This window comes from Drosophila pseudoobscura, chromosome X (assembly GCF_009870125.1).
Source record: "Drosophila pseudoobscura strain MV-25-SWS-2005 chromosome X, UCI_Dpse_MV25, whole genome shotgun sequence".
NCBI classification, from domain to species: Eukaryota; Metazoa; Arthropoda; class Insecta; order Diptera; family Drosophilidae; genus Drosophila; species Drosophila pseudoobscura.
This window is the reverse complement of record NC_046683.1, coordinates 10428230-10452557: the sequence shown is the minus strand read 5'-3', so window position 1 is coordinate 10452557 and position 24328 is coordinate 10428230. Positions and strand designations below refer to the sequence as shown.

At 46.9% G+C, this 24328-nt stretch overlaps 3 protein-coding genes across 6 annotated transcripts; 2 read left to right on the top strand and 1 right to left on the bottom strand.

Moving 5' to 3' along the window:
- The first annotated feature begins 12 nt into the window (after window positions 1-12).
- LOC26532064 (chromosome-associated kinesin KIF4-like) lies at window positions 13-4517 on the top strand. The gene is made up of 7 exons (XM_033383194.1): window positions 13-158; window positions 214-274; window positions 342-1021; window positions 1092-1243; window positions 1302-3514; window positions 3581-4146; window positions 4247-4517. Exons 3-7 carry the CDS (start codon window positions 342-344, stop codon window positions 4290-4292), a joined length of 3657 nt encoding a protein of 1218 aa, XP_033239085.1. The 5' UTR covers window positions 13-158; window positions 214-274; the 3' UTR covers window positions 4293-4517.
- Window positions 4518-4646: 129 nt separating this feature from the next.
- Window positions 4647-8991, top strand: LOC4814538 (chromosome-associated kinesin KIF4-like). 2 transcript variants are annotated; one of them, XM_001354930.4, is made up of 7 exons: window positions 4647-4863; window positions 4919-4979; window positions 5047-5717; window positions 5788-5939; window positions 5998-8210; window positions 8272-8837; window positions 8938-8991. In XM_001354930.4, exons 3-7 carry the CDS (start codon window positions 5047-5049, stop codon window positions 8981-8983), a joined length of 3648 nt encoding a protein of 1215 aa, XP_001354966.4. In that variant the 5' UTR covers window positions 4647-4863; window positions 4919-4979; the 3' UTR covers window positions 8984-8991. The 2 variants fall into 2 exon arrangements, with proteins under 2 accessions (XP_001354966.4, XP_033239086.1); XM_033383195.1 differs by having other exon boundaries at window positions 4647-4979.
- Window positions 8992-9749: 758 nt separating this feature from the next.
- On the bottom strand, window positions 9750-19450 carry egh (beta-1,4-mannosyltransferase egh). 3 transcript variants are annotated; one of them, XM_015186353.2, is made up of 3 exons: window positions 18378-19450; window positions 11194-12661; window positions 9750-11130 (listed from the first exon to the last, which is right to left on the bottom strand). In XM_015186353.2, the coding sequence occupies exons 2-3, from the start codon at window positions 11992-11994 to the stop codon at window positions 10558-10560; spliced, it is 1374 nt and encodes a 457-aa protein (XP_015041839.1). In that variant the 5' UTR covers window positions 11995-12661; window positions 18378-19450; the 3' UTR covers window positions 9750-10557. The 3 variants fall into 3 exon arrangements, with proteins under 3 accessions (XP_015041839.1, XP_015041840.1, XP_001354967.1); XM_015186354.2 differs by lacking the exon at window positions 18378-19450 and adding an exon at window positions 15915-16071; XM_001354931.4 differs by lacking the exon at window positions 18378-19450 and adding an exon at window positions 14821-14842.
- Between the last annotated feature and the right edge of the window lie 4878 nt (window positions 19451-24328).

Sequence of the window (24328 nt, the reverse complement as noted above, 5' to 3'; positions counted from 1 at the left end):
AGCCCAGCTGTTGTATCGATATATTTTGCCACCATTTTCGAATTTACTGGCAAAGGAGGCCGGGAAAAATACAAGCGTCGCATACGCGACACAAAATTTGCACAATCACAGCCGGCTATACATATACTGTAGTTGATACTCGGGCTTTCGGTGTTTCGGTGTGTTTCTTTTTTGTGCTCCGATTATTAGTTTTTGTTTTATTATTTGTTTTAGACTTGCAAATTTCTTTACCGCGATCCAATTTACAATACCTGTCGGGAATCCGGTCAACAAGGTAAGAAGTCCCCCCAAAATGGCGAAGGGTACTAGTACTAACTGCTCTGGTCTGCTCTCTGCCGCAGATGTCCAGCGAGGATACCAGCACAGTGGCAGTGGCATTGCGCGTGCGTCCCCTCGTCAAATCGGAGGTGGAAAGCGGCTGCCGCATTGCACTCGAGCGCTCGGCGAACGGTTCCCCCCAAGTGTCGATCAATCGCGGCGAGTGCTTCACATACAACCATGTCTTCGACATCAACGACACCCAGAAAGATCTTTTTGAGGCATGTGTCCAGGGAAAGCTGAAGAAGCTCCTCGATGGCTATAATGTGACCATCATAGCGTACGGCCAGACTGGCTCTGGCAAAACATACACCATGGGCACGGCTTTCAACGGTGTCCTCGATGAGGATGTTGGCGTCATTCCGCGGGCCGTCGACGATATATTCGGACATATTGCCGAGCTGAAGGAGGAATACCAGTTCAAAGTGACTTGCTCCTTTGTTGAATTGTACCAAGAACAGTTCTTTGATCTGTTTTCGCCGCACAAGCGCGAAAAATCCACCGTGGACCTACGAGAGATACAGAGTCGGATTGTGTTGCCTGGCCTCACCGAATTAGATGTAAAATCCGCTCGTGACGCTGCCGATTATCTGATGCGCGGTTCCGCCGGTCGGGCAGTGGCAGCCACGGCTATGAACGAAACATCATCCCGTTCGCATGCTATATTTACACTTACCGTGGTTTCCAGCAAGCTGGACGGCGGGTAAGTGTCCACAGAAAAACACAGAATCCTGTGCAATTACAACCTTGCATTCATCTCTTGTAATCTTTAGGAATGCGGTGACCACCTCCAAGTTTAACCTTGTGGATTTGGCTGGATCTGAACGATGCTCAAAGACACTGACCATGGGGGATCGCTTCAAGGAGGGGGTCAACATCAACAAAGGCCTGCTGGCCCTCGGAAATGTGATAAACGCATTGGGCTGTAGGTTTTGCCGCTTATCAAAAGCCAAACCCTTTCTCATTTTGTGTCCATTTTACAGCCGGACAAGTTTCTGGTTATATACCATACCGCCAGTCGAAGCTGACGCACCTGCTCAAGGACTCGCTGGGCGGCAACTCCATCACATTGATGATTGCCTGCGTCAGTCCGGCTGACTACAATGTGTCTGAGACGCTGAGCACCCTTCGCTATGCAGATCGTGCGCTTCAGATCAAGAACAAGCCCGTGGTCAATATGGATCCGCATACGGCCGAGGTCAATATGCTCAAGGACATCATACAGAAGCTGCGCGTGGAGCTGCTGGGCGTCGGCAAGATGAGCAGCTCCATTAATTGTGCTGTGGGTGCGGCCGGACTCGATCCGCTGCCAAGTGGAGCTGATGGTACATCAGCATCCTCTACGGCTGCTGCTGACCAACAGGGTCTAAAGGATTTGGTAAAGACGCTGCAGGAGAAGACCCGTAAGCTACAGCAGGAGCTGCACCAGGCTCTGATCGATCTCACAGAGAAGGAGATGCGGGCCCACATTGCAGAAGCAGCCCACGATAAGCTCAAGGCGTACGTTATCCAGTTAAAGAGCAAGCTGCAGGCACAGCTGCCTGGCGATGGCGCCGAGCCATCGGAACCAACCGATCAGATGCGAGAGATCAGTCAGCTGGTGGATCAGGTCGACGAGGAGCTGCAGCGCACCGAGGAAGAGCTGCAGACGAACGGCTACGAATCGAGATCGAGCAACAGAACAAATGGCGATGGTGAGGGCGACGCCATGGGCGAGGAGGCCCACGAGCTGCTCAATTCCCAGTCGGAGGACTACACCAAAAAGCAGCTGGGTCTGGTCGGCGAACTGCGCACCATCAACCGCCAGCTGGACCTCAAGCAGGAACTGCACGAGCGCATCTGTCGCAACTTCAGCAAGCTAGACGATGACGATGACGAGAAGGTGAAGCAATGCAACCAGAAGATCGACGAGCTGGAGAACGAGCGGCGCGACCTGATCGACCAGCTGCGCACCATCAAGAGCAAGGATCCCTCGGCCCGGATTGCCGAAGAGCGCCGCAAGCGGCTGCAGCTGCTGGAGGTACAGATCGCCGAACTGCGCCGGAAACTCATCACACAGGCCAATATGCTGAAGATGCGCGAAAAGGAGCGGGAGAAGATCAACAATTTGAGCGCCGAAATACGGGCCATGAAGGAGTCCAAGGTGAAGCTCATCCGTACGATGCGGGGCGAGTCGGAGAAATTCCGCCAATGGCGAACAGTGCGCGAGAAGGAGCTCACCCAGCTGAAGAGCAAGGACCGCAAAATGCAGAGCGAAATGGTGCGTCAGCAGACCCTGCACACCAAGCAGCGGCAGGTGCTGAAGCGCAAATGTGAGGAGGCCCTGGCCGCCAATAAGCGGCTGAAGGACGCCCTCGATCGCCAGGCATCGGCACAGCGTCAGCGCCATGCCAAGGATCCCACGGGTGGTGCCAAGACAGACTCCTGGGTGGAACGCGAACTGGAGGTCATCCTCTCAGTGATCGATGCCGAGCACAGTCTCGAACAGCTCATGGAGGACCGGGCGATCATCAATAGCCACTACAATCAAGTGAAATCTGGTGGGGATCCCAAACAGCTGGCCATGATCGAGGAGGAGCTGGAGATGCGCAGCGCCCAGATAGCTGATCTCCAACAGAAGGTCTGCCTCAGCGATTTGGACAGCCGCAGCAAGGCCCTCGCCGAGAGCGTCCAGAGCATCAACGAGTCGCGTGCCGTTAGTAAGCAGCTGCTGAAGAGCCTCGTCCAGCAGCGGCGCCAGCAGGCGCACAACATTCTCGAGCAGCGTATCGCCATGGAAGAACAGCGCTGCCAGCTGCTGGAGACCCAGCAGCGTCACGAGGCTCTGGCCAAGCGGCTGCGCCAGGTCGAGGCCCACCACGAGGAACAAATGCTCGCCCAGCAGCGTGCCTACGAGGAGAAGGTGGCTGTCCTGTTGCGCACGGCAGCCACGCATCAGCCCGCAGGCGAATCGCACCAAGAGATTATCGAGGAGCTGTTGAGCAGCCGCGAAGCCCTTCAGCAACAGTTCGATCGTCTGAAGTCGAGCAAGGAAAAGACAAACACAAAAGAAAAACAAGCTAAGGCGGCCCCATCCCGCGATAATCACAATGAGAGCGTTGAGTTCCTCTCTGAAACCATTGAAATTATGAGCGATGCCAGCGATGCCAGCGATGACGACCCCGAATGGATCCCCAGCACCAAACGACGTTCCAAGGTGAGTAGAGTACTTCAGTCTAGCACAACAGGGCAATGCCAAACGTTATTAATCACCTCACCGCAGATGTCTACGCAGTCGGTCAACGACAAAACCGAACGTGCCACCTCACAGGCTCAGGAGACATCAATGCCGACCGGCGAAGAGCAGCAGCCCCTCGCCGCAAACAGTGAAATCAATGGGTCGGTCAATTCCCAGCACTCCACCTCGGCCACGGAGGTCGTAGAGGGGGGTCGCCACTCCATATCGAAAAAGTGCAAGTGCCGCACCAAATGCAATACAAAACGCTGCGCCTGCTTCTCCTCCAGCAACGGCTGTGGCGACAACTGCGGATGCAAGGGCTCTTGCATGAATCCACTGAACCGCAACGCAAAGCCGCAGCGAACAAATTCACCCAAGGCTGATATCCTCGAGATCAAGGAGGAGCCGCTAGAGGAACAGAAGCAGGAGGATGTTAAGATGGTGGGCGAGAACTCTACATTTGCCTCACCAGAGCCAGCATTCGGCTCTGAGTCTGCTCCCACTTCCAACGTCCTATCGCCTGCCAAGCGATCCATCGATCAGAATGCTGCACCAGCACCCCTAGGCAGAGCCACTTCCACCGAAGAATTCAGCGCCCCCAAGCTAGCCAGGTCAGAAGCAGACCCCTACTCCCCAATACGCCGACACAGCATCTGAAAAATGTTCAATTCTTAAATAAAACCAATTTCGACTCTTTTTCTCTTCTTTCAGAATGTCTGGACTGGCATTCTCCACGCCACGACGTAAATTCTTCTAGGTAGAAAGGAAAACACTGCCTGTCACTGTCATCCTTCAGATCCCAACACAACACAACACAACACAACGCGCGATCTACGTTGATGATTTTACAATCTCCACAGTCTAGACTTATTTTTATTTTTACGTTTACATTTACGATTACCATACGATTAAGGGTTGGGTGTCACTGTTCTGCTACGTTCCAAATAATATTCGCAGACCAGAAAGTCGCGACCGAATCACGACACAACCGGGGACTCTATTTTTCATCCATGCAGGTTCATTCACATTGTACCTCCCTTGGAGGCCCTTCAGTATTGGGTATCCCAGCCTTCCGTCCTCAAGGGATCCATAGCTAGACAATTTCTTTTCTCTTTGATTTTTACTGGATCACAGAGCTGCAGCCAGAGGGCACTTGACGTCGACGCTCCACAGATCTTTTGGGATAACAACGACTTCAGCACCATTTTCGAATTTACTGGCAAAGGAGGCCGGGAAAAATACAAGCGTCGCATACGCGACACAAAATTTGCACAATCACAGCCGGCTATACATATACTGTAGTTGATACTCGGGCTTTCGGTGTTTCGGTGTGTTTTTTTTTTGTGCTCCGATTATTAGTTTTTGTTTTATTATTTGTTTTAGACTTGCAAATTTCTTTACCGCGATCCAATTTACAATACCTGTCGGGAATCCGGTCAACAAGGTAAGAAGTCCCCCCAAAATGGCGAAGGGTACGAGTACTAACTGCTCTGGTCTGCTCTCTCCCGCAGATGTCCAGCGAGGATACCAGCACAGTGGCAGTGGCATTGCGCGTGCGTCCCCTCGTCAAATCGGAGGTGGAAAGCGGCTGCCGCATTGCACTCGAGCGCTCGGCGAACGGTTCCCCCCAAGTGTCGATCAATCGCGGCGAGTGCTTCACATACAACCATGTCTTCGACATCAACGACACCCAGAAAGATCTTTTTGAGGCATGTGTCCAGGGAAAGCTGAAGAAGCTCCTCGATGGCTATAATGTGACCATCATAGCGTACGGCCAGACTGGCTCTGGCAAAACATACACCATGGGCACGGCTTTCAACGGTGTCCTCGATGAGGATGTTGGCGTCATTCCGCGGGCCGTCGACGATATATTCGGACACATTGCCGAGCTGAAGGAGGAATACCAGTTCAAAGTGACTTGCTCCTTTGTTGAATTGTACCAAGAACAGTTCTTTGATCTGTTTTCGCCGTACAAATCCACCGTGGACCTACGAGCGATACAGAATCGGATTGTGTTGCCTGGCCTCACCGAATTACATGTAAAATCCGCTCGTGACGCTACCGATTATCTGATGCGCGGTTCCGCCGGTCGGGCAGTGGCAGCCACTGCTATGAACGAAACATCATCCCGTTCGCATGCTATATTTACACTTACCGTGGTTTCCAGCAAGCTGGACGACGGGTAAGTGTCCACAGAAAAACACAGAATCCCGTGCAATTACAACCTTGCATTCATCTCTTGTAATCTTTAGGAATGCGGTGACCACCTCCAAGTTTAACCTTGTGGATTTGGCTGGATCTGAGCGATGCTCAAAGACAATGACCGTGGGGGATCGCTTCAAGGAGGGGGTCAACATCAACAAAAGCCTGCTGGCCCTCGGAAATGTGATAAACGCATTGGGCTGTAGGTTTTGCCGCTTATCAAAAGCCAAACCCTTTCTCATTTTGTGTCCATTTTACAGCCGGACAAGTTTCTGCTTATATACCATACCGCCAGTCGAAGCTGACGCACCTGCTCAAGGACTCGCTGGGCGGCAACTCCATCACATTGATGATTGCCTGCGTCAGTCCGGCTGACTACAATGTGTCTGAGACGCTGAGCACCCTTCGCTATGCAGATCGTGCGCTTCAGATCAAGAACAAGCCCGTGGTCAATATGGATCCGCATACGGCCGAGGTCAATATGCTCAAGGACATCATACAAAAGCTGCGCGTGGAGCTGCTGGGCGTCGGCAAGATGAGCAGCTCCATTAATTGTGCTGTGGGTGCGGCCGGACTCGATCCGCTGCCAAGTGGCGCTGATGGTACATCAGCATCCTCTACGGCTGCTGCTGACCAACAGGGTCTAAAGGATTTGGTAAAGACGCTGCAGGAGAAGACCCGTAAGCTACAGCAGGAGCTGCACCAGGCTCTGATCGATCTCACAGAGAAGGAGATGCGGGCCCACATTGCAGAAGCAGCCCACGATAAGCTCAAGGCGTACGTTATCCAGTTAAAGAGCAAGCTGCAGGCACAGCTGCCTGGCGATGGCGCCGAGCCATCGGAACCAACCGATCAGATGCGAGAGATCAGTCAGCTGGTGGATCAGGTCGACGAGGAGCTGCAGCGCACCGAGGAAGAGCTGCAGACGAACGGCTACGAATCGAGATCGAGCAACAGAACAAATGGCGATGGTGAGGGCGACGCCATGGGCGAGGAGGCCCACGAGCTGCTCAATTCCCAGTCGGAGGACTACACCAAAAAGCAGCTGGGTCTGGTCGGCGAACTGCGCACCATCAACCGCCAGCTGGACCTCAAGCAGGAACTGCATGAGCGCATCTGTCGCAACTTCAGCAAGCTAGACGATGACGATGACGAGAAGGTGAAGCAATGCAACCAGAAGATCGACGAGCTGGAGAACGAGCGGCGCGACCTGATCGACCAGCTGCGCACCATCAAGAGCAAGGATCCCTCGGCCCGGATTGCCGAAGAGCGCCGCAAGCGGCTGCAGCTGCTGGAGGTACAGATCGCCGAACTGCGCCGGAAACTCATCACACAGGCCAATATGCTGAAGATGCGCGAAAAGGAGCGGGAGAAGATCAACAATTTGAGCGCCGAAATACGGGCCATGAAGGAGTCCAAGGTGAAGCTCATCCGTACGATGCGGGGCGAGTCGGAGAAATTCCGCCAATGGCGAACAGTGCGCGAGAAGGAGCTCACCCAGCTGAAGAGCAAGGACCGCAAAATGCAGAGCGAAATGGTGCGTCAGCAGACCCTGCACACCAAGCAGCGGCAGGTGCTGAAGCGCAAATGTGAGGAGGCCCTGGCCGCCAATAAGCGGCTGAAGGACGCCCTCGATCGCCAGGCATCGGCACAGCGTCAGCGCCATGCCAAGGATCCCACGGGTGGTGCCAAGACAGACTCCTGGGTGGAACGCGAACTGGAGGTCATCCTCTCAGTGATCGATGCCGAGCACAGTCTCGAACAGCTCATGGAGGACCGGGCGATCATCAATAGCCACTACAATCAAGTGAAATCTGGTGGGGATCCCAAACAGCTGGCCATGATCGAGGAGGAGCTGGAGATGCGCAGCGCCCAGATAGCTGATCTCCAACAGAAGGTCTGCCTCAGCGATTTGGACAGCCGCAGCAAGGCCCTCGCCGAGAGCGTCCAGAGCATCAACGAGTCGCGTGCCGTTAGTAAGCAGCTGCTGAAGAGCCTCGTCCAGCAGCGGCGCCAGCAGGCGCACAACATTCTCGAGCAGCGTATCGCCATGGAAGAACAGCGCTGCCAGCTGCTGGAGACCCAGCAGCGTCACGAGGCTCTGGCCAAGCGGCTGCGCCAGGTCGAGGCCCACCACGAGGAACAAATGCTCGCCCAGCAGCGTGCCTACGAGGAGAAGGTGGCTGTCCTGTTGCGCACGGCAGCCACGCATCAGCCCGCAGGCGAATCGCACCAAGAGATTATCGAGGAGCTGTTGAGCAGCCGCGAAGCCCTTCAGCAACAGTTCGATCGTCTGAAGTCGAGCAAGGAAAACACAAACACAAAAGAAAAACAAGCTAAGGCGGCCCCACCCCGCGATAATCACAATGAGAGCGTTGAGTTCCTCTCTGAAACCATTGAAATTATGAGCGATGCCAGCTATGCCAGCGATGATGACCCCGAATGGATTCCCAGAACCAAACGACGTTGCAAGGTGAGTAGAGTACTTCAGTCTAGCAGGGCAATGCCAAACGTAATTAATCACCTCACCGCAGATGTCTACGCAGTCGGTCAACGACAAAACCGAACGTGCCACATCACAGGCTCAGGAGACATCAATGCCGACCGGCGAACAGCAGCAGCCCCTCGCCGCAAACAGTGACATCAATGGGTCGGTCAATTCCCAGCACTCCACCTCGGCCACGGAGGTCGTAGAGGGGGGTCGCCACTCCATATCGAAAAAGTGCAAGTGCCGCACCAAATGCAATACAAAACGCTGCGCCTGCTTCTCCTCCACCAACGGCTGTGGCGACAACTGCGGATGCAAGGGCTCTTGCATGAATCCACTGAACCGCAACGCAAAGCCGCAGCGAACAAATTCACCCAAGGCTGATATCCTCGAGATCAAGGAGGAGCCGCTAGAGGAACAGAAGCAGGAGGATGTTAAGATGGTGGGCGAGAACTCTACATTTGCCTCACCAGAGCCAGCATTCGGCCCTGAGTCTGCTCCCACTTCCAACGTCCTATCGCCTGCCAAGCGATCCATCGATCAGAATGCTGCTCCAGCACCCCTAGGCAGAGCCACTTCCACCGAAGAATTCAGCGCCCCCAAGCTAGCCAGGTCAGAAGCAGACCCCTACTCCCCAATACGCCGACACAGCATCTGAAAAATGTTCAATTCTTAAATAAAACCAATTTCGACTCTTTTTCTCTTCTTTCAGAATGTCTGGACTGGCATTCTCCACGCCACGACGTAAATTCTTCTAGGTAGAAAGGAAAACACTGCCTGTCACTGTCATCCTTCAGATCCCAACACAACACAATTTCTTTTCTTTGATATTTTCTGGGTCACAGAGCTGCAGCCAGAGGGCACTCGACGTCGACGCTCCACAGATCTTTCGGGATAACAGCGACCTCTAAAGCAGTCTCCTCCCAGCCTTTTTGGAGAATGTTTTTCCACTTGCGGGGACAGGCATTGCCCGCATCCGAGCCTTCGTTCATAATAATAACGATAAAAACTCGCATATATTTCTACATTTTATTGTTTTTTTTTGTATTTGGTTCTTTTCTTTTTTTTATAACAGTTTCAATGTGTGTGTATGTGTGTGTGTGTCTGTGTGTTGGGGGGAGGGAGGATGGTGGATGGTTGGCTGGGGGGTTTAACAGAAAGCCGACGAAGCGGTGTGCAAGGGGGCGGAAGTGCCTTTTACATTCGAACGGAAATTCGAAATTCGACGGGCCATATATCACGGCGGTGATTGCAGCCTTCGCTTGTGTCTCTCCGTTCGAGAATCATTCACCGCTGCATCACTCGAACCATCCAACATCGTGGGGTTTCATGGGAAGGCTGGGGATGGGTAGGGATCATGTGATAATGAATGGATGCGGGATGAAGGAATAAATACGAAAAGTGTACAGCCGACTCTCCTCTCTCGGTCTGGGTTCGGAGGTTCCACGGGGCATTGTGGGCGTGTGGACTGAATGACATATAGTTCAAACAATTCACAACATATAATACACACACATGTACATATGTACGTGTATATATGTAAGTACATAAGTCTAACATTCAATGCTTCGGATATTGTGCTCTGTTTCTTCAGTTTCTTCATTTTATCCATTTTCCATTTCCATTGATTTTTGGTGTGTGAATCGGACATTTAACAGCTTTCTGCCGCAATTCTTGTTTTCTTCAATTTACAATACATTAATGTACACATTTTAAATAATAATAATGATAGTAATAATAATAATAATAATAATAATGCTACGTAATATAGTACATATGATATTTACTATATAGTATATATAAATATAGCGCTTTTCTTCACTACGGACTATCAAAAAAAAAAAGAAAAGAAAAACAGAATCCAAAGAGTAAAGAACGTACGGAAATTACACTTAATGGAGGAGTGGGTTTTTGTTTTTTCTCGGTTTTCCTTTTTTTTGGGGCTGGCCGTTGCTTGAGTGCGTGGTGCATATTATAGATCTTGCATGTAGGCAAATGTATCCTTGCGTCCAACATTTTGTTCTTGTAGTGGTTCGTGCGCCCCACCTTCTTTTTTTTTGTAGATTTCTTGCGATGCGATGCGATGCGTTGGGATGAATGAGGAATGGTGTGATTGGATTTATAACGAAACAACAATCAATATATATATATATATGCATATACATAGGTTCGTGTGTGTGTGTGTGCTTGTGTGTGTTTGTGTGTGTGTGAGTCTTAGGCCTAGAAATTACAAACAAATCAGAATTCAGATAGTGTGTATGTGTGCATGCATATATCCTGGCCATTGTGCGATATCTTTGTTTCATTTGGTTTGCCACGGCCCGTGGCCGTCTTAAACCGTCTCCAGCGCACGGACATCCTTCTGAACGACATAGAACTTGTGCTTCTTGCCCACCAATCCCCAAATGACGGCCACATTCTCGATAACGACATTGACGGGAATCGTACAGACGGCTCCTAGCACACAGGCCAGAAACCGAAACAGTCCGAAGCGGTACAGCGAAAAGGATTTGATTACCCCAAACACATACATATAGATGTTAATGGCCGCAATGAAGGCGCACACAAAGTCCACCAGATTGGGACAGGGTATCGGATAGAGGCCGGCAAAGATAATGTTCGATGTGGAGAGCGGCATGGTGACCCACGAGTAAACACTGATGCCCAGCAGCAGCTTGTGCCGGAAGGGTATCATCTTGGAGTGGACCACCAGCAGGATGCCCTGGAGCCAGCGCTTGCGTTGCTGCAGGAAATCAAGCAGCGTGAACGGCGACTTCTCGTACATTTCGCCCTCAATGAAGTTGAACGTATAGCCCTGGCTGAAGGCGCGCATGGCAAAGAAACAGTCCTCGGCCACCGAGCCATCGATGCCGTTGTCAAAGGAGACGGATCGCTCGGCACCGACCTGGCGAACAAAAGAGATACAAGATGAATTTAATGGCACACACCGACTTAGAGGCACACTCACCTGGGTGACCACATAGCTGCCCTTCCAGCTGAAGAGGGGCTTGTGAAAGAGCTTAAACTGCAGCCGTAACTTGCCCATGTCATCGGACACCCGAAAGCTGTCCGCCAGCGTTGTCAGCCAATTGACAACATTCTCATTGGCATAGGTGATCAGGCCCTGGCCGAATGGATGCTTGCCATCCAGCACGAAGTTGATAATGCCGCGCACCGAGTTCTCCGTGAGCAGTGTCTCCTCATCGAGATGGACGATCCAATCGTTGTCGTTCAGCACATTCACCGAATCCTCCAGGCAGTGCTGCAGGGCCCGCGACTTGAAGAGGGCCCCCGTGCGTGTTTTATACTCCTTGGGCACCACAATCTCTCGGATCCGCCGATGCTGGGCCAAGTGTACGGCCTTGTCGGTGACCACCTCGATGAGGAAGTTCTCCAGGCCGGTGTCCAGACAGGTGTTCATGTTCCGCAGGACGTTCGTTTTGACCAGATCGGGAAAATCGCCGCGCGTCACCACACGGATGCAGATGAAGGGGGCCAGCAGGGGGCTGCCCTTGAGGACAACCTTCTCGGGGAAGGCATTGTAGAAGACCAGGCCGCAGAAATTGAACAGCACCTGGGGCAGCGTGAGGAGGGTCAGGAAGCGGAGTAAGTACAGCAAAACGGTGGCCACATCTCCATACGCGGACCACGGATCGACCAGCGTAAATGAGTTCTCGTCGATCTTGATGCCGCCCGAGAATACTTCGAAGGTTAATATCACAGTGAAGAGCAGTGTGCAGTGCAGCAGATGTTTTGTGGTGGAGTTCATTCTGAAGGGGAGTCTAGGTATTGCGGATTATAGATTGTAGATGGGTAGATAAGTTGTAGATTGTATTGGATGTGTCTTGGGATCCTCTAGCTATCTCCTCTCGTTGGTTTCACTCGCCAGCAGGCTTCTCGCTCCTTTCGATGGACCTGTTGGAGGATGTGAAGTGGGCCGTGGCTCTTCTCTTTATTGCTTGTCAGCGTGTTTGTTCTGTTCTTTAAGTAAGTGTTTTGTGCTTCCTTCTCCTTTAAGTAGACTTGTGCTTGCACCGGACGGGGGTGTATCGTGGTACTTTTCTTTATTCCAGAGTCTCTCTCTCTCTCTTTCTCTCTTTTTCTCTGTCTCTCTATCTTTATCTCTGTTTTTGTTCGTTCGTTCGTTCGATCGTTCGTTCGTTTGATGACGCCTGATGACTATATGCTTGATGAATCAGAGAATATATATTAGTAATTCCTTTGTTTTTTTATTTTTGTTTCTGTCTGCCTCCGAGCGGAAGTTAACCCAGGCCCTGCGATCGCGTTGCGTTGCGCGGCTTGTTCTCTGCTGATAAGTTCTGGAGTTGCAGGAGCTCGCTCTCGCTCTCGCTCTTGTTGCTCAGTTCTCAGCTATCAACTAGTGGATCTAATGGATCCTCTCGTTCTCAGCGCCGATACGTGGCCAGACGACATTGCTGTAAATGGGAAAACAAACGGTAAATTAGCATCTCTCGCCATCTCTCTTACACGCTTTTCTGTTTTTCTGTCGAACATGCCGACAGTGGAGGGGAAGGGGTGGGGGGCAGTACGAATTAATTGGCGCCAGTATTTGGTAACCCTAATTTTTTTAACCTCTTGAATGACCCTGAACCACATCCGCCACCATAACCATCACCTCACCCCATCCCATTCCATTCCATCCCATCTATTCCCTCACCAATAGAACAGGCTTTTTTTCTGTTGAGGGGTCCGAAGCTCTAGATACCCTTACAGATCCATTTGGAATGTTAGAGAATGCCCGAATATGGTACAGCAACCACATAAATGGCGTGTGCATGACTAGAGTTTCGCTGATTGGGGGGTTTCTTCGATCGAAAGGGATTTAAAGGTTTAAAAGTATACATTTATTAGCATTTAGTTGAACTTTTTTCCATTATTGTTACGATTATTAGATTCAATTAGAACTGTGTCTCTACCCTCGCACCCACGAAAAGAATATATTAATCATTCGCGTCGCTTCGCATCGCATCGCGTGCCTGACAATCCATGAACTTATTGATCATATAACCTATGCATATGTATGTGCTCGCCACTGTCCAACTGGCCAGCCAGAAAGCAGAGTTTATTCCAGTTTATATTCAAACAGATTCCATCGAGAGAACGGGCCATCACTTGAACAATTCCGAGAGTTCAAGAGCCAACGATTCGATTATAATTGTTGAAATATTTCCATCGTGACAGCATGGGGCGGCAGGGTCTAGTGGGTTGGCCACTGTCGGTAGATAGCGTCTAATGATCTACACGTAACAGCACAATCTCCGAACTAATTGCATATACAAATGAGATACATATGTAGGAAGCACTTTTACCTCTAGGGGAACCCTATCTGAATCTCTTTGCGTACGATATGATTAGGAAATTCCGTATTGATATTTGAATGAACGTTTCTTAGAAGAGCCCGAGACCCTTCAGACCCTGAGGATCCCCATTGTATGGAATTATTGATTGCTCTGATTATAGTTCCCTATAGATACGTCTCTAAATAAAGCCAACATCAATACTATCCCTAAGGTTTCCAAGAATCTCAACATTTTTAATTTAATCTAAGCCACTTTGCGCGATAGAGTCCCTGATAGTTACTTGCTACTCTATTCTCTATCTCTAAATAAAATAATACTCTTATTTAAACCGATATTTTTGGTGCAAAGGTTGAAAATCATATTCGTCTGGGACAAAAAAAAGAAACAGAAATCCGAGGTTGTAAAAATTTTTAGAAATTATGTATATATCAAATCGGTTCTAAGATGGTTTTTGGTTGATCATTAAGCACCTTTCTGATAGGAAATATTCTTGTATAAATACAGCTATCAAAGCTATTGAAATGATATGTCAATTGGCCAAATGAATTTAGCTTCAATAAACTTCGAAAACAATATCGGTACTGCATGTTTATCATTTTGATGCATGACGAGCTTTCTTTTCGGTTACACGTGTCACGCGTCATACGGCAGCGCCCCTCGGTGGCGCTAATCTATCTATCTAATCTATCGATACTCGTATGCACGGCATTTATACCCCTCAATCTATATAGTAGTACTTTTAGCAGTGTTTTTCCACCATTGGCTCTCCATCCATCATTCTCCCTCCGACATCGAGAAAATCCAGTTGCCAGACATTAGTCCCCCGTGCAACGGATGGGCCCAGCAACAATAATAATAACAAATAATGAGCATCATAATATTTAAAATATTCGCACAAAAAAAACCCAAAAATTGAATCCACTTTTGATGTGTGATTCATTCCCATAACATGGCTCGATGCTCGCCCTAGGGGCAGACATTTGCACAGCCATCGGAATGTGGGGCCTTAGATTTGATTCCATGGGGAGGCATAAAGATTACAAGCACTCGTTTATCGATTTATCCACCCCTATTGCTTCGTTCCTTTTGAATGGAAGAGTGGAATATTTTCGATGAAGGTATAGCCCTCGATATACAAACAACAGGGCTATATATTGCCACTCGTGAGCTCTGGCCCTCTTGATAAGCTAAATAATGCTCTTCATGAGGTGTACTTTCCATATAATACAATCTCGAACCGATACCGATAAGCGTCACTATCTGCAGAGCCTTACCGAACCGAAACCTCTCTCTGCCCGCCTTTCTGGGCACTTCAACTATTGCAAAATCGCCTCCAATCCAAACCGATCCAATCTGATGCGATCCATCACATGCGTAGCAGTGCCATTGACTCGCGGGGCCCCCGGCGACCCCCTTCGTGCCGGGGAATGGCGGGGATCGTGTGTACCCATGCTATCAGTTTTGCGTCTGAGTGATCCACGATCCGCGATCCGCGAACGAGATTGCAATGCCTCCGAATGATTCACACGGTTTGCGACAGTTCCGGACGGACGACGGGAGTCAAGTCATGTCGAGTCGGAGAGAATTCTGAAGATAGCGTCGCCGCGTACTTTGGGATTGTGCTCTGTGTTGTTGGGGGCGTAATGAACTTGGATTGCTTGGGCGATAACCGGTCCCCCTCCCCCGGTCATCGTAGCACTCTCTCGCTCTCTCTCTCTCTCTCTCTCTCTTACATAAACAACAAGTCAGGATGGGGGGGGCGGGGGCTTGGCGTTGCAATCATTCAAACAATAATGCTGTGCTTTGTTGCTGTTGTTTTTTTTTCGCAACGAAAAATTAAAATGTGCAACGCTTCAGCGATTACACACAGGGCTCAAAAACAGCCGGGCACTGGCACTGGCACTCATTGTCGATTCTGTCTAATTGCTGTTGAATATTGTTGTTTTTAGTGTGCTTCGCATGCTTGTATCTACATTCCCATACCCATTCGACACTTTGGAAGTTGACTCCAATTAAGTTTCAACTTGAGATTCAACCTGGTTCAGAATTCAGTGCATGGCGGTATCTAATCGGACTGCGAGCAGCCCAGCCCTGACTCATATGCAAAGGCACTCCACTGAGCACTACAAAGAAACAGTCCAACAGTCCAAGAGTCAATCAGTCCAACAGTCAAACTTCTCCGGCTTTGGATTCCTCCTCTACAAAGCCCCACCGCCGTACCTCCCATAAGGTTTGATGGCATCAATTAGCACTCCAGGGAATGTCAAAGTCCATTAAAGGTTGCGGATCCCGCTCCAGTGTATGCTTGGGGAACCCCAGATAGTGGCACATGTGCACTGGGGATCCAGCAGGTGTCATTATTACCCACCCGTTCGTTTCTTTCCGTTCCTTTGCTCTGCTCTGCTCTGCTCTGCTCGGCGATTTCTCTCGTTTCGTTTCGTTTCGTTGTGATTCGATTCGAGTCGATTATTCGATGTTCGATTCTAGTATTGTTTTCCCTCTCGCGTGCTTCGAACTTCGAAGGCAGTCGCCGGTACACTGGACGACGACCTAGGCGCAGCACAAATCAGCAGTCAGGTACACCGCCGCCAGAGGTGTTCCCATAATGTTCGTGTACCTGTACCTGTTACCATGTGTGTGTGCGAGTGTGTGTGTGTAGTCATAATAATAAATTAAATACGTTATCAAAGCACAACCACACAATCAGAAGAGCAACGCTAGGCAGCAAGGCAGCAGCAGCGCAGGGCAGTGCAGACCATTTCTAACGCGCCTCGATTACGTCGTCGTCGCTTGCCATTTCTCGACCCACACGCACGCACACACTCAAGCCGGGCCTGCCTACAGCCGGAGTCAGCTCGATAGGACCGTGTCACAGCCACTTTTGCTTCGAATATTAATTCAGACAAGCGCACATTCGAAGACAATTTCCAGTATTTGTTTTTGTTTTGGGAGGTATTTTTTTTGATTTAAGATTCGGTGGGATTCAGGATTCACCTTTAGCTTTCTCTTAACTTCCAATCGCTCGTCCGAAACCCACCACTTCGCCGTAGGAAGTTCTGAACTCATTTAGAAACATGCGTTCGCAGTGCACGGATACTTCGAGGATTGTAGGATCTTAAGTGCAGCTGGGATTTTTGTGAATACTGTGGAAGCAAGCAGTTCTCTAGTATTCAAGCAGTAAAGACAATTCTGTTTTGTTGAAATATACCGGTTTATTCCAATTGCTGAAAACATCTGATTTAAAAATATTTTCAAATTGGGGAAAAAAAAAATACTGGAAAAAATCAGCTGGATGTGGGCTTTTAATTGAACAGAATCAATCAATAGTATTCGTGACATAATAGATTGGGTTTGGATTGGATTGCTTGGGATTCACATATGATGATTATGGCTTGTAGTATCTTCTAGACTTTATTCATAATTATTTATTTACAAAGAGAAAAGCGGGCAAGCGAACAATGAATGGCATTTATCCCATTTGTCGGTTAATGAAATCTCAAGAGATCGGGGCCTTACAATTGATACAATATACCCGTATGGCCGCCACAGATCGCTACTATCGATTCGTACTCTACTGTAAACATCTGCATACGTACAGTGCAGTACATAAATCGAAGGCATCGATCGCATCTCTTTTGCTTTGGCCCCACTGTCAGTGAATGGATTTATTTTTCCCGCAGTGACTAAGAATTTGAACGCACACGGGCCAGAAATTCCCTGTAATTCCCGAAAAATTTCGTCATCGTTGGGCGGGTATGCGGGGGGGTGGTGGCGGTGTGATTAGAGAGCTGGACAGACACAACAGGTGGGGTGGTGATCTACATAAATACGTATGTACATGCGTATGTAGCGGGTTAGCGGGTTTTTTCTCTCATATGTTATTGGAGAGGTTCTCCTCTTGTCACGCGGCCCAGAGGAAGAGGGCTGTGACTTGTCCGCAGCGGAGGAGAGGCCATCGCTTATCGCAGTGGGTTGAGCAAACACGGACAAACGCACACACAGCACACCACACTGTGACAAGGGACGCAGACACACAGACTGTGTATCTGTGCGTAGATAAGCCCCGGAACAGAGCACACAGTGTACACACAGTCTACGTACGTTGTTGCGGGTACATGCTCGTACTCGCACTCGTACTCGCACGAAAAGTACAATAGCTGGATAGGTGCGGATGGTGAGGAAGGGGGTGGATCTCTGTGCTTTGGGTGCTTTGGGGGTCCCTGCATATCGCTTCGAGCTAGTTTATCCCACATATTCATCTATGAACAACTATTTCTATACCAACAAAATAGTTTTTGAAGGATTATGATCTATTTTGGGTGGCATTTTTGAAGATTTTCATGGCCTTTTCGATCTTAAAATGAAATGAATCTGCATAACCTCCGCAAAAGAGGTACCGGGTGCAAAATGCACTGGAAATGCACTCCCCGTCCTTATATAAACATCGTGACTGTACTGATATCTATGGTCGGCGATGGCGAGGTGCGGGGGCGGGGGAGAGGCGATGGACAATGAAGGAAGGGTTTAACCACAACCTTGATTCAAGGACAATTTTCACTGCTTCGTTTGTTCCGTTGGGTTGTAAATAATAAATGACAGGAAAATGTCAGTCACGAGATTTTCAACTCACACGCACACACACGTATGTGTGGCCTTGGTATGCGCGGGAGAGAAGCAACAACAACAACAATAACAGAAAACAGACAACAAAAAGTGCTAATAGGACGACAAAGGGAGCCACAGGCAGAGAAGGGACGGGGACTAACTTGATTTGTTGTGGAGACCCAACGTGTACTGGGGCGCGTCCACTGGTGATGGCTGATCCACTTACCATGCTTCTGCTAGCCGGGCGGGAGGGCGGTTGGCGGCTAAAGGAGCGGTCAATATTTGGTTCGTGCTATCGTTGTTGTTGTAGCGATAAGCACGCACCCTGGGACGGGACACACACACCCAAGGGCGGGAGCAGTTGGTCCCGTTTCCTCTCAGGGTGTGTCTTTTTGCCGCAAAAATTATACACACGCACCAACAGCGGCGGCAGCGACAACGACTCGTGTAAACAATTGAAGATGTATCGATGACGCGCTCAAGACGTTGCTGACTGCTTCTCTATCTCTCTCTTGTTACCACTCTGTGGCGGTGGTGCTGCTGCTGCTACCGTTTTGGCGCCTGCCTGCTCTTCTTCCGCTGCAACGCTCTCTCTCTCTCTCTCTCTCTTTTGCTCTTGTTGCTAGCGGTGCCGATTTGTTTGGTTTATTTTCGAATTAGAAATCTTTTCAATGCTGGTCTTTTTCCTTTTGTTTTAGCAACAACAACAGCCAAATCATAAATAATTTGCGATTTTTATATGGAATATATATTTTTATTTTTGTGTGCCTTGCTAATTGATTTTTTTCTTTGCGTTTTTTTGTTGTTTCTTTCGCGTCTTTCTTTTCTCGCACCACACACACCACCCCGGTTACCGCCCGAGTCGGATGATGTTCATGCGATTTTTTGCGCTGCCCGTCCGTCACAAGAAAAAAAACGAAATTCAACTAATGTTTATGGGGGAGAGGAGGGAACAACAAATAGCTGGGTAGCCTCAGGATCGATTTTCCAACTGCACGAGGAGCAGTACGCCTAGACGCCTTTCTTGGTGACTTTTTCCGCCTCTCTGGCGTTGGTACGGTACGTGTTGGAACAGCGGCGGCGTCGGTGGCGGCACGAACTATTGTTAATTTAATTGTATTTCCTACGCGGTGTAGGTGTCTGTCTAGCGGCTGGACTTTACTTATCGGACCTAGCATTTGCGTAATTCGTTGTTGGCGCGCACATTTTGGCAAATGAGTTCTGACATTTTTGTTTTTTTACATTTTGCTTGTATGTGTATGTGGAGTCCTCATTTGCTACACAATTGCTACATAATGGAAGGAAAAAGAGGGTATGTAAAAGAGGCGAAACGGCCAAGAAAATGCAACGCATGCAAGGAAAAGTCCACCCCATTTGCACGATATACCTTGTTGTCTTCACAAACGAGGTGAGGTTCGTACGAAGTTAGCAATTTGTCTTGGCTGCTTTTTCCTGTTGTCCATACCCCTTTCTATATCCTATTCAAAATTTCAACTCATGTTTCCGTTGCATTATGAGCGTCTGACCATCAGAAATATACTGTCTCATGATAAAAATATACCAAAAAAAATATACCGATGACAAAGACGAACTTAGCCCACTTAAGCCCCCTCAACGACTTGAGGTAAATGGCGGTATATAATATTTCTGTAAGTTCTTCTCAAAGATCCATCCTATACTTCCTCTTTGTTTAGAAAAAACCACCATATCATCAGTTTACCAATGTCCGATCAAAGTACTGCAATTAAAGTACATAATTATATTAAAGTATGGAACCCATTCAGGGTGACCGTTTCGGTATTTTTTGAGGTCAAAATTAAGCCGACAGTATATTTACGGTAAAACGGTATATGTATATTTAAGAATAAGGGATATTGAAAATTCCAAACGCTTTTTTTTAATTTTCCCTATCTTAAATCGTGCATATGAATACTAGTTTGATGAAATTGTTTAAATATACCGATATACTGTAAATATAGTTTTAATTCAATTTCGACGTCAAAATATACCAAACAATATACATATAATTTACTGTAAATGGTCACATTGGCGGGTGGACCTTCGATGGTCCGCAACGATATGCGGCAGTGGAACTATCGATTGGAGCACGTGTGGGTGGCGTTAACGTTGGCGGGAGATTTGTAATGTATGCTGGCTGTGCGGGGACGAAGATCTTGTAATAATTTCAAATGGCAGCCTTAATAGAAGGCAATATTTGATATATTTTAATTATTCGATCCGCTGCATTGGTTACCCATATCCCAGGTATGAATGGAAGCACAAATCTTGGTTGTTTTGCAGGACAACGAACCCTAATACTTTCTCTAAAAATAAAAACACATTCTCATCCCCGGTCTCAAAGAAGTAGTTTTATTTCACATTGAAGATCTCAATTTGGTTTTGGTTTCTTTTGCTTTCTTTGTTTGTCTTACTCGTATGCTTACTTGAAATTCCCATCATATTCTCCATCATTTCATTTTCTTCAATATCGCTTCACGCTTCTCACATAATTCACTAATCTCTTACAAAAACTTAAGTAATGTTTATTTCTTGCACAAAAACCAGCAGAATTAGAAGTAGAATAAATAACATAGAGAGAGCACGTTTCTCGATACGAAATAAATATGGTTACAAACTAAGTTTAAACTAGTTGTAATTTTATGTTTTCTTTTGTTTTTGTGGAATATATTCTATTATACTTTCTGTTTTGTTTAAGAAATGGCAGCTACAAGATTTGAGTTCCGAGAGAGTCTACCCATGGATCAAGTAAAATTTTCTTGCAAAACCAAAAAAATAAAAGTATAAGTATAAGGCTTTTGGTTAAACGAAAAGGGTAAGGTATTAGTCTGCCAATGGATTGGGTTTAAAGAAGTCAAAACCAAGAGATTAAAATTCTAGTCTTCAAACATGCTCTGCTCGCTCTTTCTCTCTCTTCATTTTGTTATAATCAGCGCCTGCACAGCGCCCACTACAGTGATGCTGTCCTGTCCGTCTCGCTTCCTCTCGCCGTCCAGTACCGTCCGTCTGTCTATCTATCTGTCTGTCCCGCTCTGGCTTGACCAAATCAAAGCCCCTTTTTCTATGAATCATTTTTTCATTTGCTATCCTGCTTTCGGGTTTCTTTTCTTTTACTTTCTGCCCTGGTTTTTTTCAAAATTGTTTTTTTTTGTTTTGTTTCTGTTACATCAAAAATTGGTTTCTCATGCACAATGGCATGCAAATATTCTGCATTATGACAAAAAATTATGCTCTTTAATCTTTAATATGTATACATATGTATATACATATATTTATGTATATATTTATATATATATATTTGTTGCTGTTGTTGTTGTTGTATATATAAACACTTATTAGAAGTCCTCATGTGTGTTTTGTTGTGTTGTTTTTCTTGGTTTCCTTCACATATCATCATCTTCTCCATGTCTTGTTATGCTTTTTCTTAGAAATTCTTATTAAAGAAAAAAATTTGGTTTTTTTCGTGTGTTCCGTGTATGTGTATTTTACCTTTTTTTGTTTTTGTTTTTTCTTTTTTACTTTGGTTATTCTGAAATTATGCACTTGTGAGGGGATGGGAATGTGTGTGGTGGCGGGGGGAGGGGGACATCTTACCGTTAGCATAAAAAGTCCGTGTTCGAAGGAAATTCGTGCTGAGCAATAATTTGAAAAGAACGCAAATAGCAAATAGAGCGTGGTGCGGTGGTGTGTGCAAAAGTAACGGTAAATGTGTGCGTGAAAGTGTTGTGTAATGGTTTTTGTTTGTGTAGTGCCAGTGCTGCGAAATGCCGCCTGATTTTCGGTTATTCGGTGTTTCCGCTTTATTATTTTTTGTTTGTTTCTTGGTTTTCTTTTAGGAAATTACGTATTAAGCTTTTGAGTAGGTTTTTTTCTTAAGGTTTTTTTTTTGCTTATTTTACACAAATTTGTTTAATTTACTTATGTTTTCCATTCCATTCCATTTACCACCCACTGATTTTGTCGCTCTCTGTCTTTTTGTGTGTGTGAAAAAAAGGTTTTGCTTGATTTTAGTTTGTTCTTTCTTTGTTCTCCTCTTTTCTACTCACATATTTGTCTATTCTCTTAATTTGGTTTTGGTTTAAATTGCATGTGGGATTTTTTTTTCTTGTGTTTTACTTTGCTTCTGGTTTGCTGTTCCCCCGACAACATAAATCCAATTGGAAGTACACATATATAACATATATAGCACACATTTATGTAAACGACAAGAGAATAATTACAATATATATTTTTCTTGGGCTGTTTTTCCCGGTTTTTTGTTGATTACTTTTACTTTTACTTTGACTTTCATTTCTGGTTTTTGCCAATTTTTTTCTTTTCCGTTTTTTTCTGCCCAAAAATCTGTTTCCTTTCTGGTTCTGTGGATGGACCATATCATATCCAATATGCTTTATGCTTTACCAATGCCATGACTCCTCTCCAATGTTCTTTTCGTTTGGTTTTGGGTGGAGCCGCGATTTCGGGGCCTCAAAAGCAATGAAATACACAAATACAATACATCTATATTATAACGTATATGTATAAATATCTATTAAGTTGTTCCGTTTGCTCTTTTTCTCTTGGTTTTGATGCACAAAATATGTGTGTGTGTGTCTGTGGTTTTTGCCAGTTGACTATGTAACTTTTTCTTGTTTTTTTTGTTTTTAAACCAAATTAAAATACATTTTGTAAATAAATGAGAACATGAGAAATGATGATTTATATTCTGCGGCTTCAATTCAATTTCGTTTACAATTATTTGCAATTACAATGATTTTTTTGATCAAGTTGTCCATCTTCTGATTTGTTTGTTGCTAAGAGTTCTCGTTTTGCGTTTTGTATCCTTTATTTTGCTTATCCTTTGCTTAGCGCGGCGTTAGCTGCTGTAAAATCGGGTGTAGTGGTGGTTTGTGTGCTTTTGCCTGTACTTGAATGTTCTGTTATGTTGTGTCTGTGTCTGAGTGTCTGTGTGTGTGTTTTGTGTGGGTGTATGTTCTGTTCAGTATCCTTTTGTTTTAGTTTTTTTTATTTCGTTTTCTTTTATCATTTTGATTTTTTTATGGTTCTTTCCATTTGCTGCATGCTGCCTCCCTGCCTGCCTGCCAACGATTCATCTTCTCCTTCTGGGATTGGGGTTCGGGCGGGGGGAAATTATACCTAAGGGGGGAGGGCTAAATGGCTAAATGGGGGTAGGAGGGAAGTGTGCAAAAAATAAAAAGAATGGCATTTTGTTTCATTCCAGTTTAACATCATTTTTAATCGTGATTGGAGGTTTATGCAAATCATTTTCATGTCTTTAAAACAGAACAAATTCAATAATTATTTTTTGTTTTGTTTTCTTTTTTGTGTGTGTACAATCATATCAATCTGAGTGAGAGTGTGTGTATGCATACAACATATCAATCGATCAGTCTGCGTGTGTGTGTGTGTTCGTACAACATATGAATCAATCAATAAAACAATTCTCAAATACATAATAATAGGGGGAAATGCATGTATGTGTGTGTGTGTGTGTGTGTATATATCGTGTGTGTGGTTATTGCCGGATGGGGGAATGATGATAAAACGGCGTTGGTCCTACTACGATCTTCATCTATAATAAATATATAATCGGATCTATCTAGCGGTGTATTTTGGGTGTGTGTATTCGTGTGTTTTGCAAAATGTTATTTTTTCCAAAATTGTTTGGATGCTTGTGTCTCTGTGTCTGTGATTCGTGTGGATCAATCAATGATCGAAATACCAAAGCAACAAATTTGTGGTATTTCGTTCACTTGCACCATGCCACACACGGACGAACATTCTGTTGTGGAGTGTATGTGTGTGTGTGTGTGTGTGCGTTTTGGAGATTGATTTGCGTATATGGAACCATAAGTGTTGTGTAGGATCCTAGGCACCGTGTTCTGATGGCAGTTCGACATCGACATCCACATCCAGATCGTCGTCTTCGTGTTCTTCCTCCTCCTCCTCCTCGTCGTCGTCGTCGTCGTCGTCGTCATCGTCGTCCTCCTGATCAGGTGCAACAGGAGGTGGAGCCACAGCAGCAGGTACCGCTGCTATTTGCCCCAGTTCCTGCTGCTGCTGTTGTTGTTGTTGTTGAAGTAGCTCATCCTCCTCCTGTTGCTGTTGTTGAAGCTGTTGCAGCTCCTCCAATTCGGCGCGACGACAACTGCTGCAACT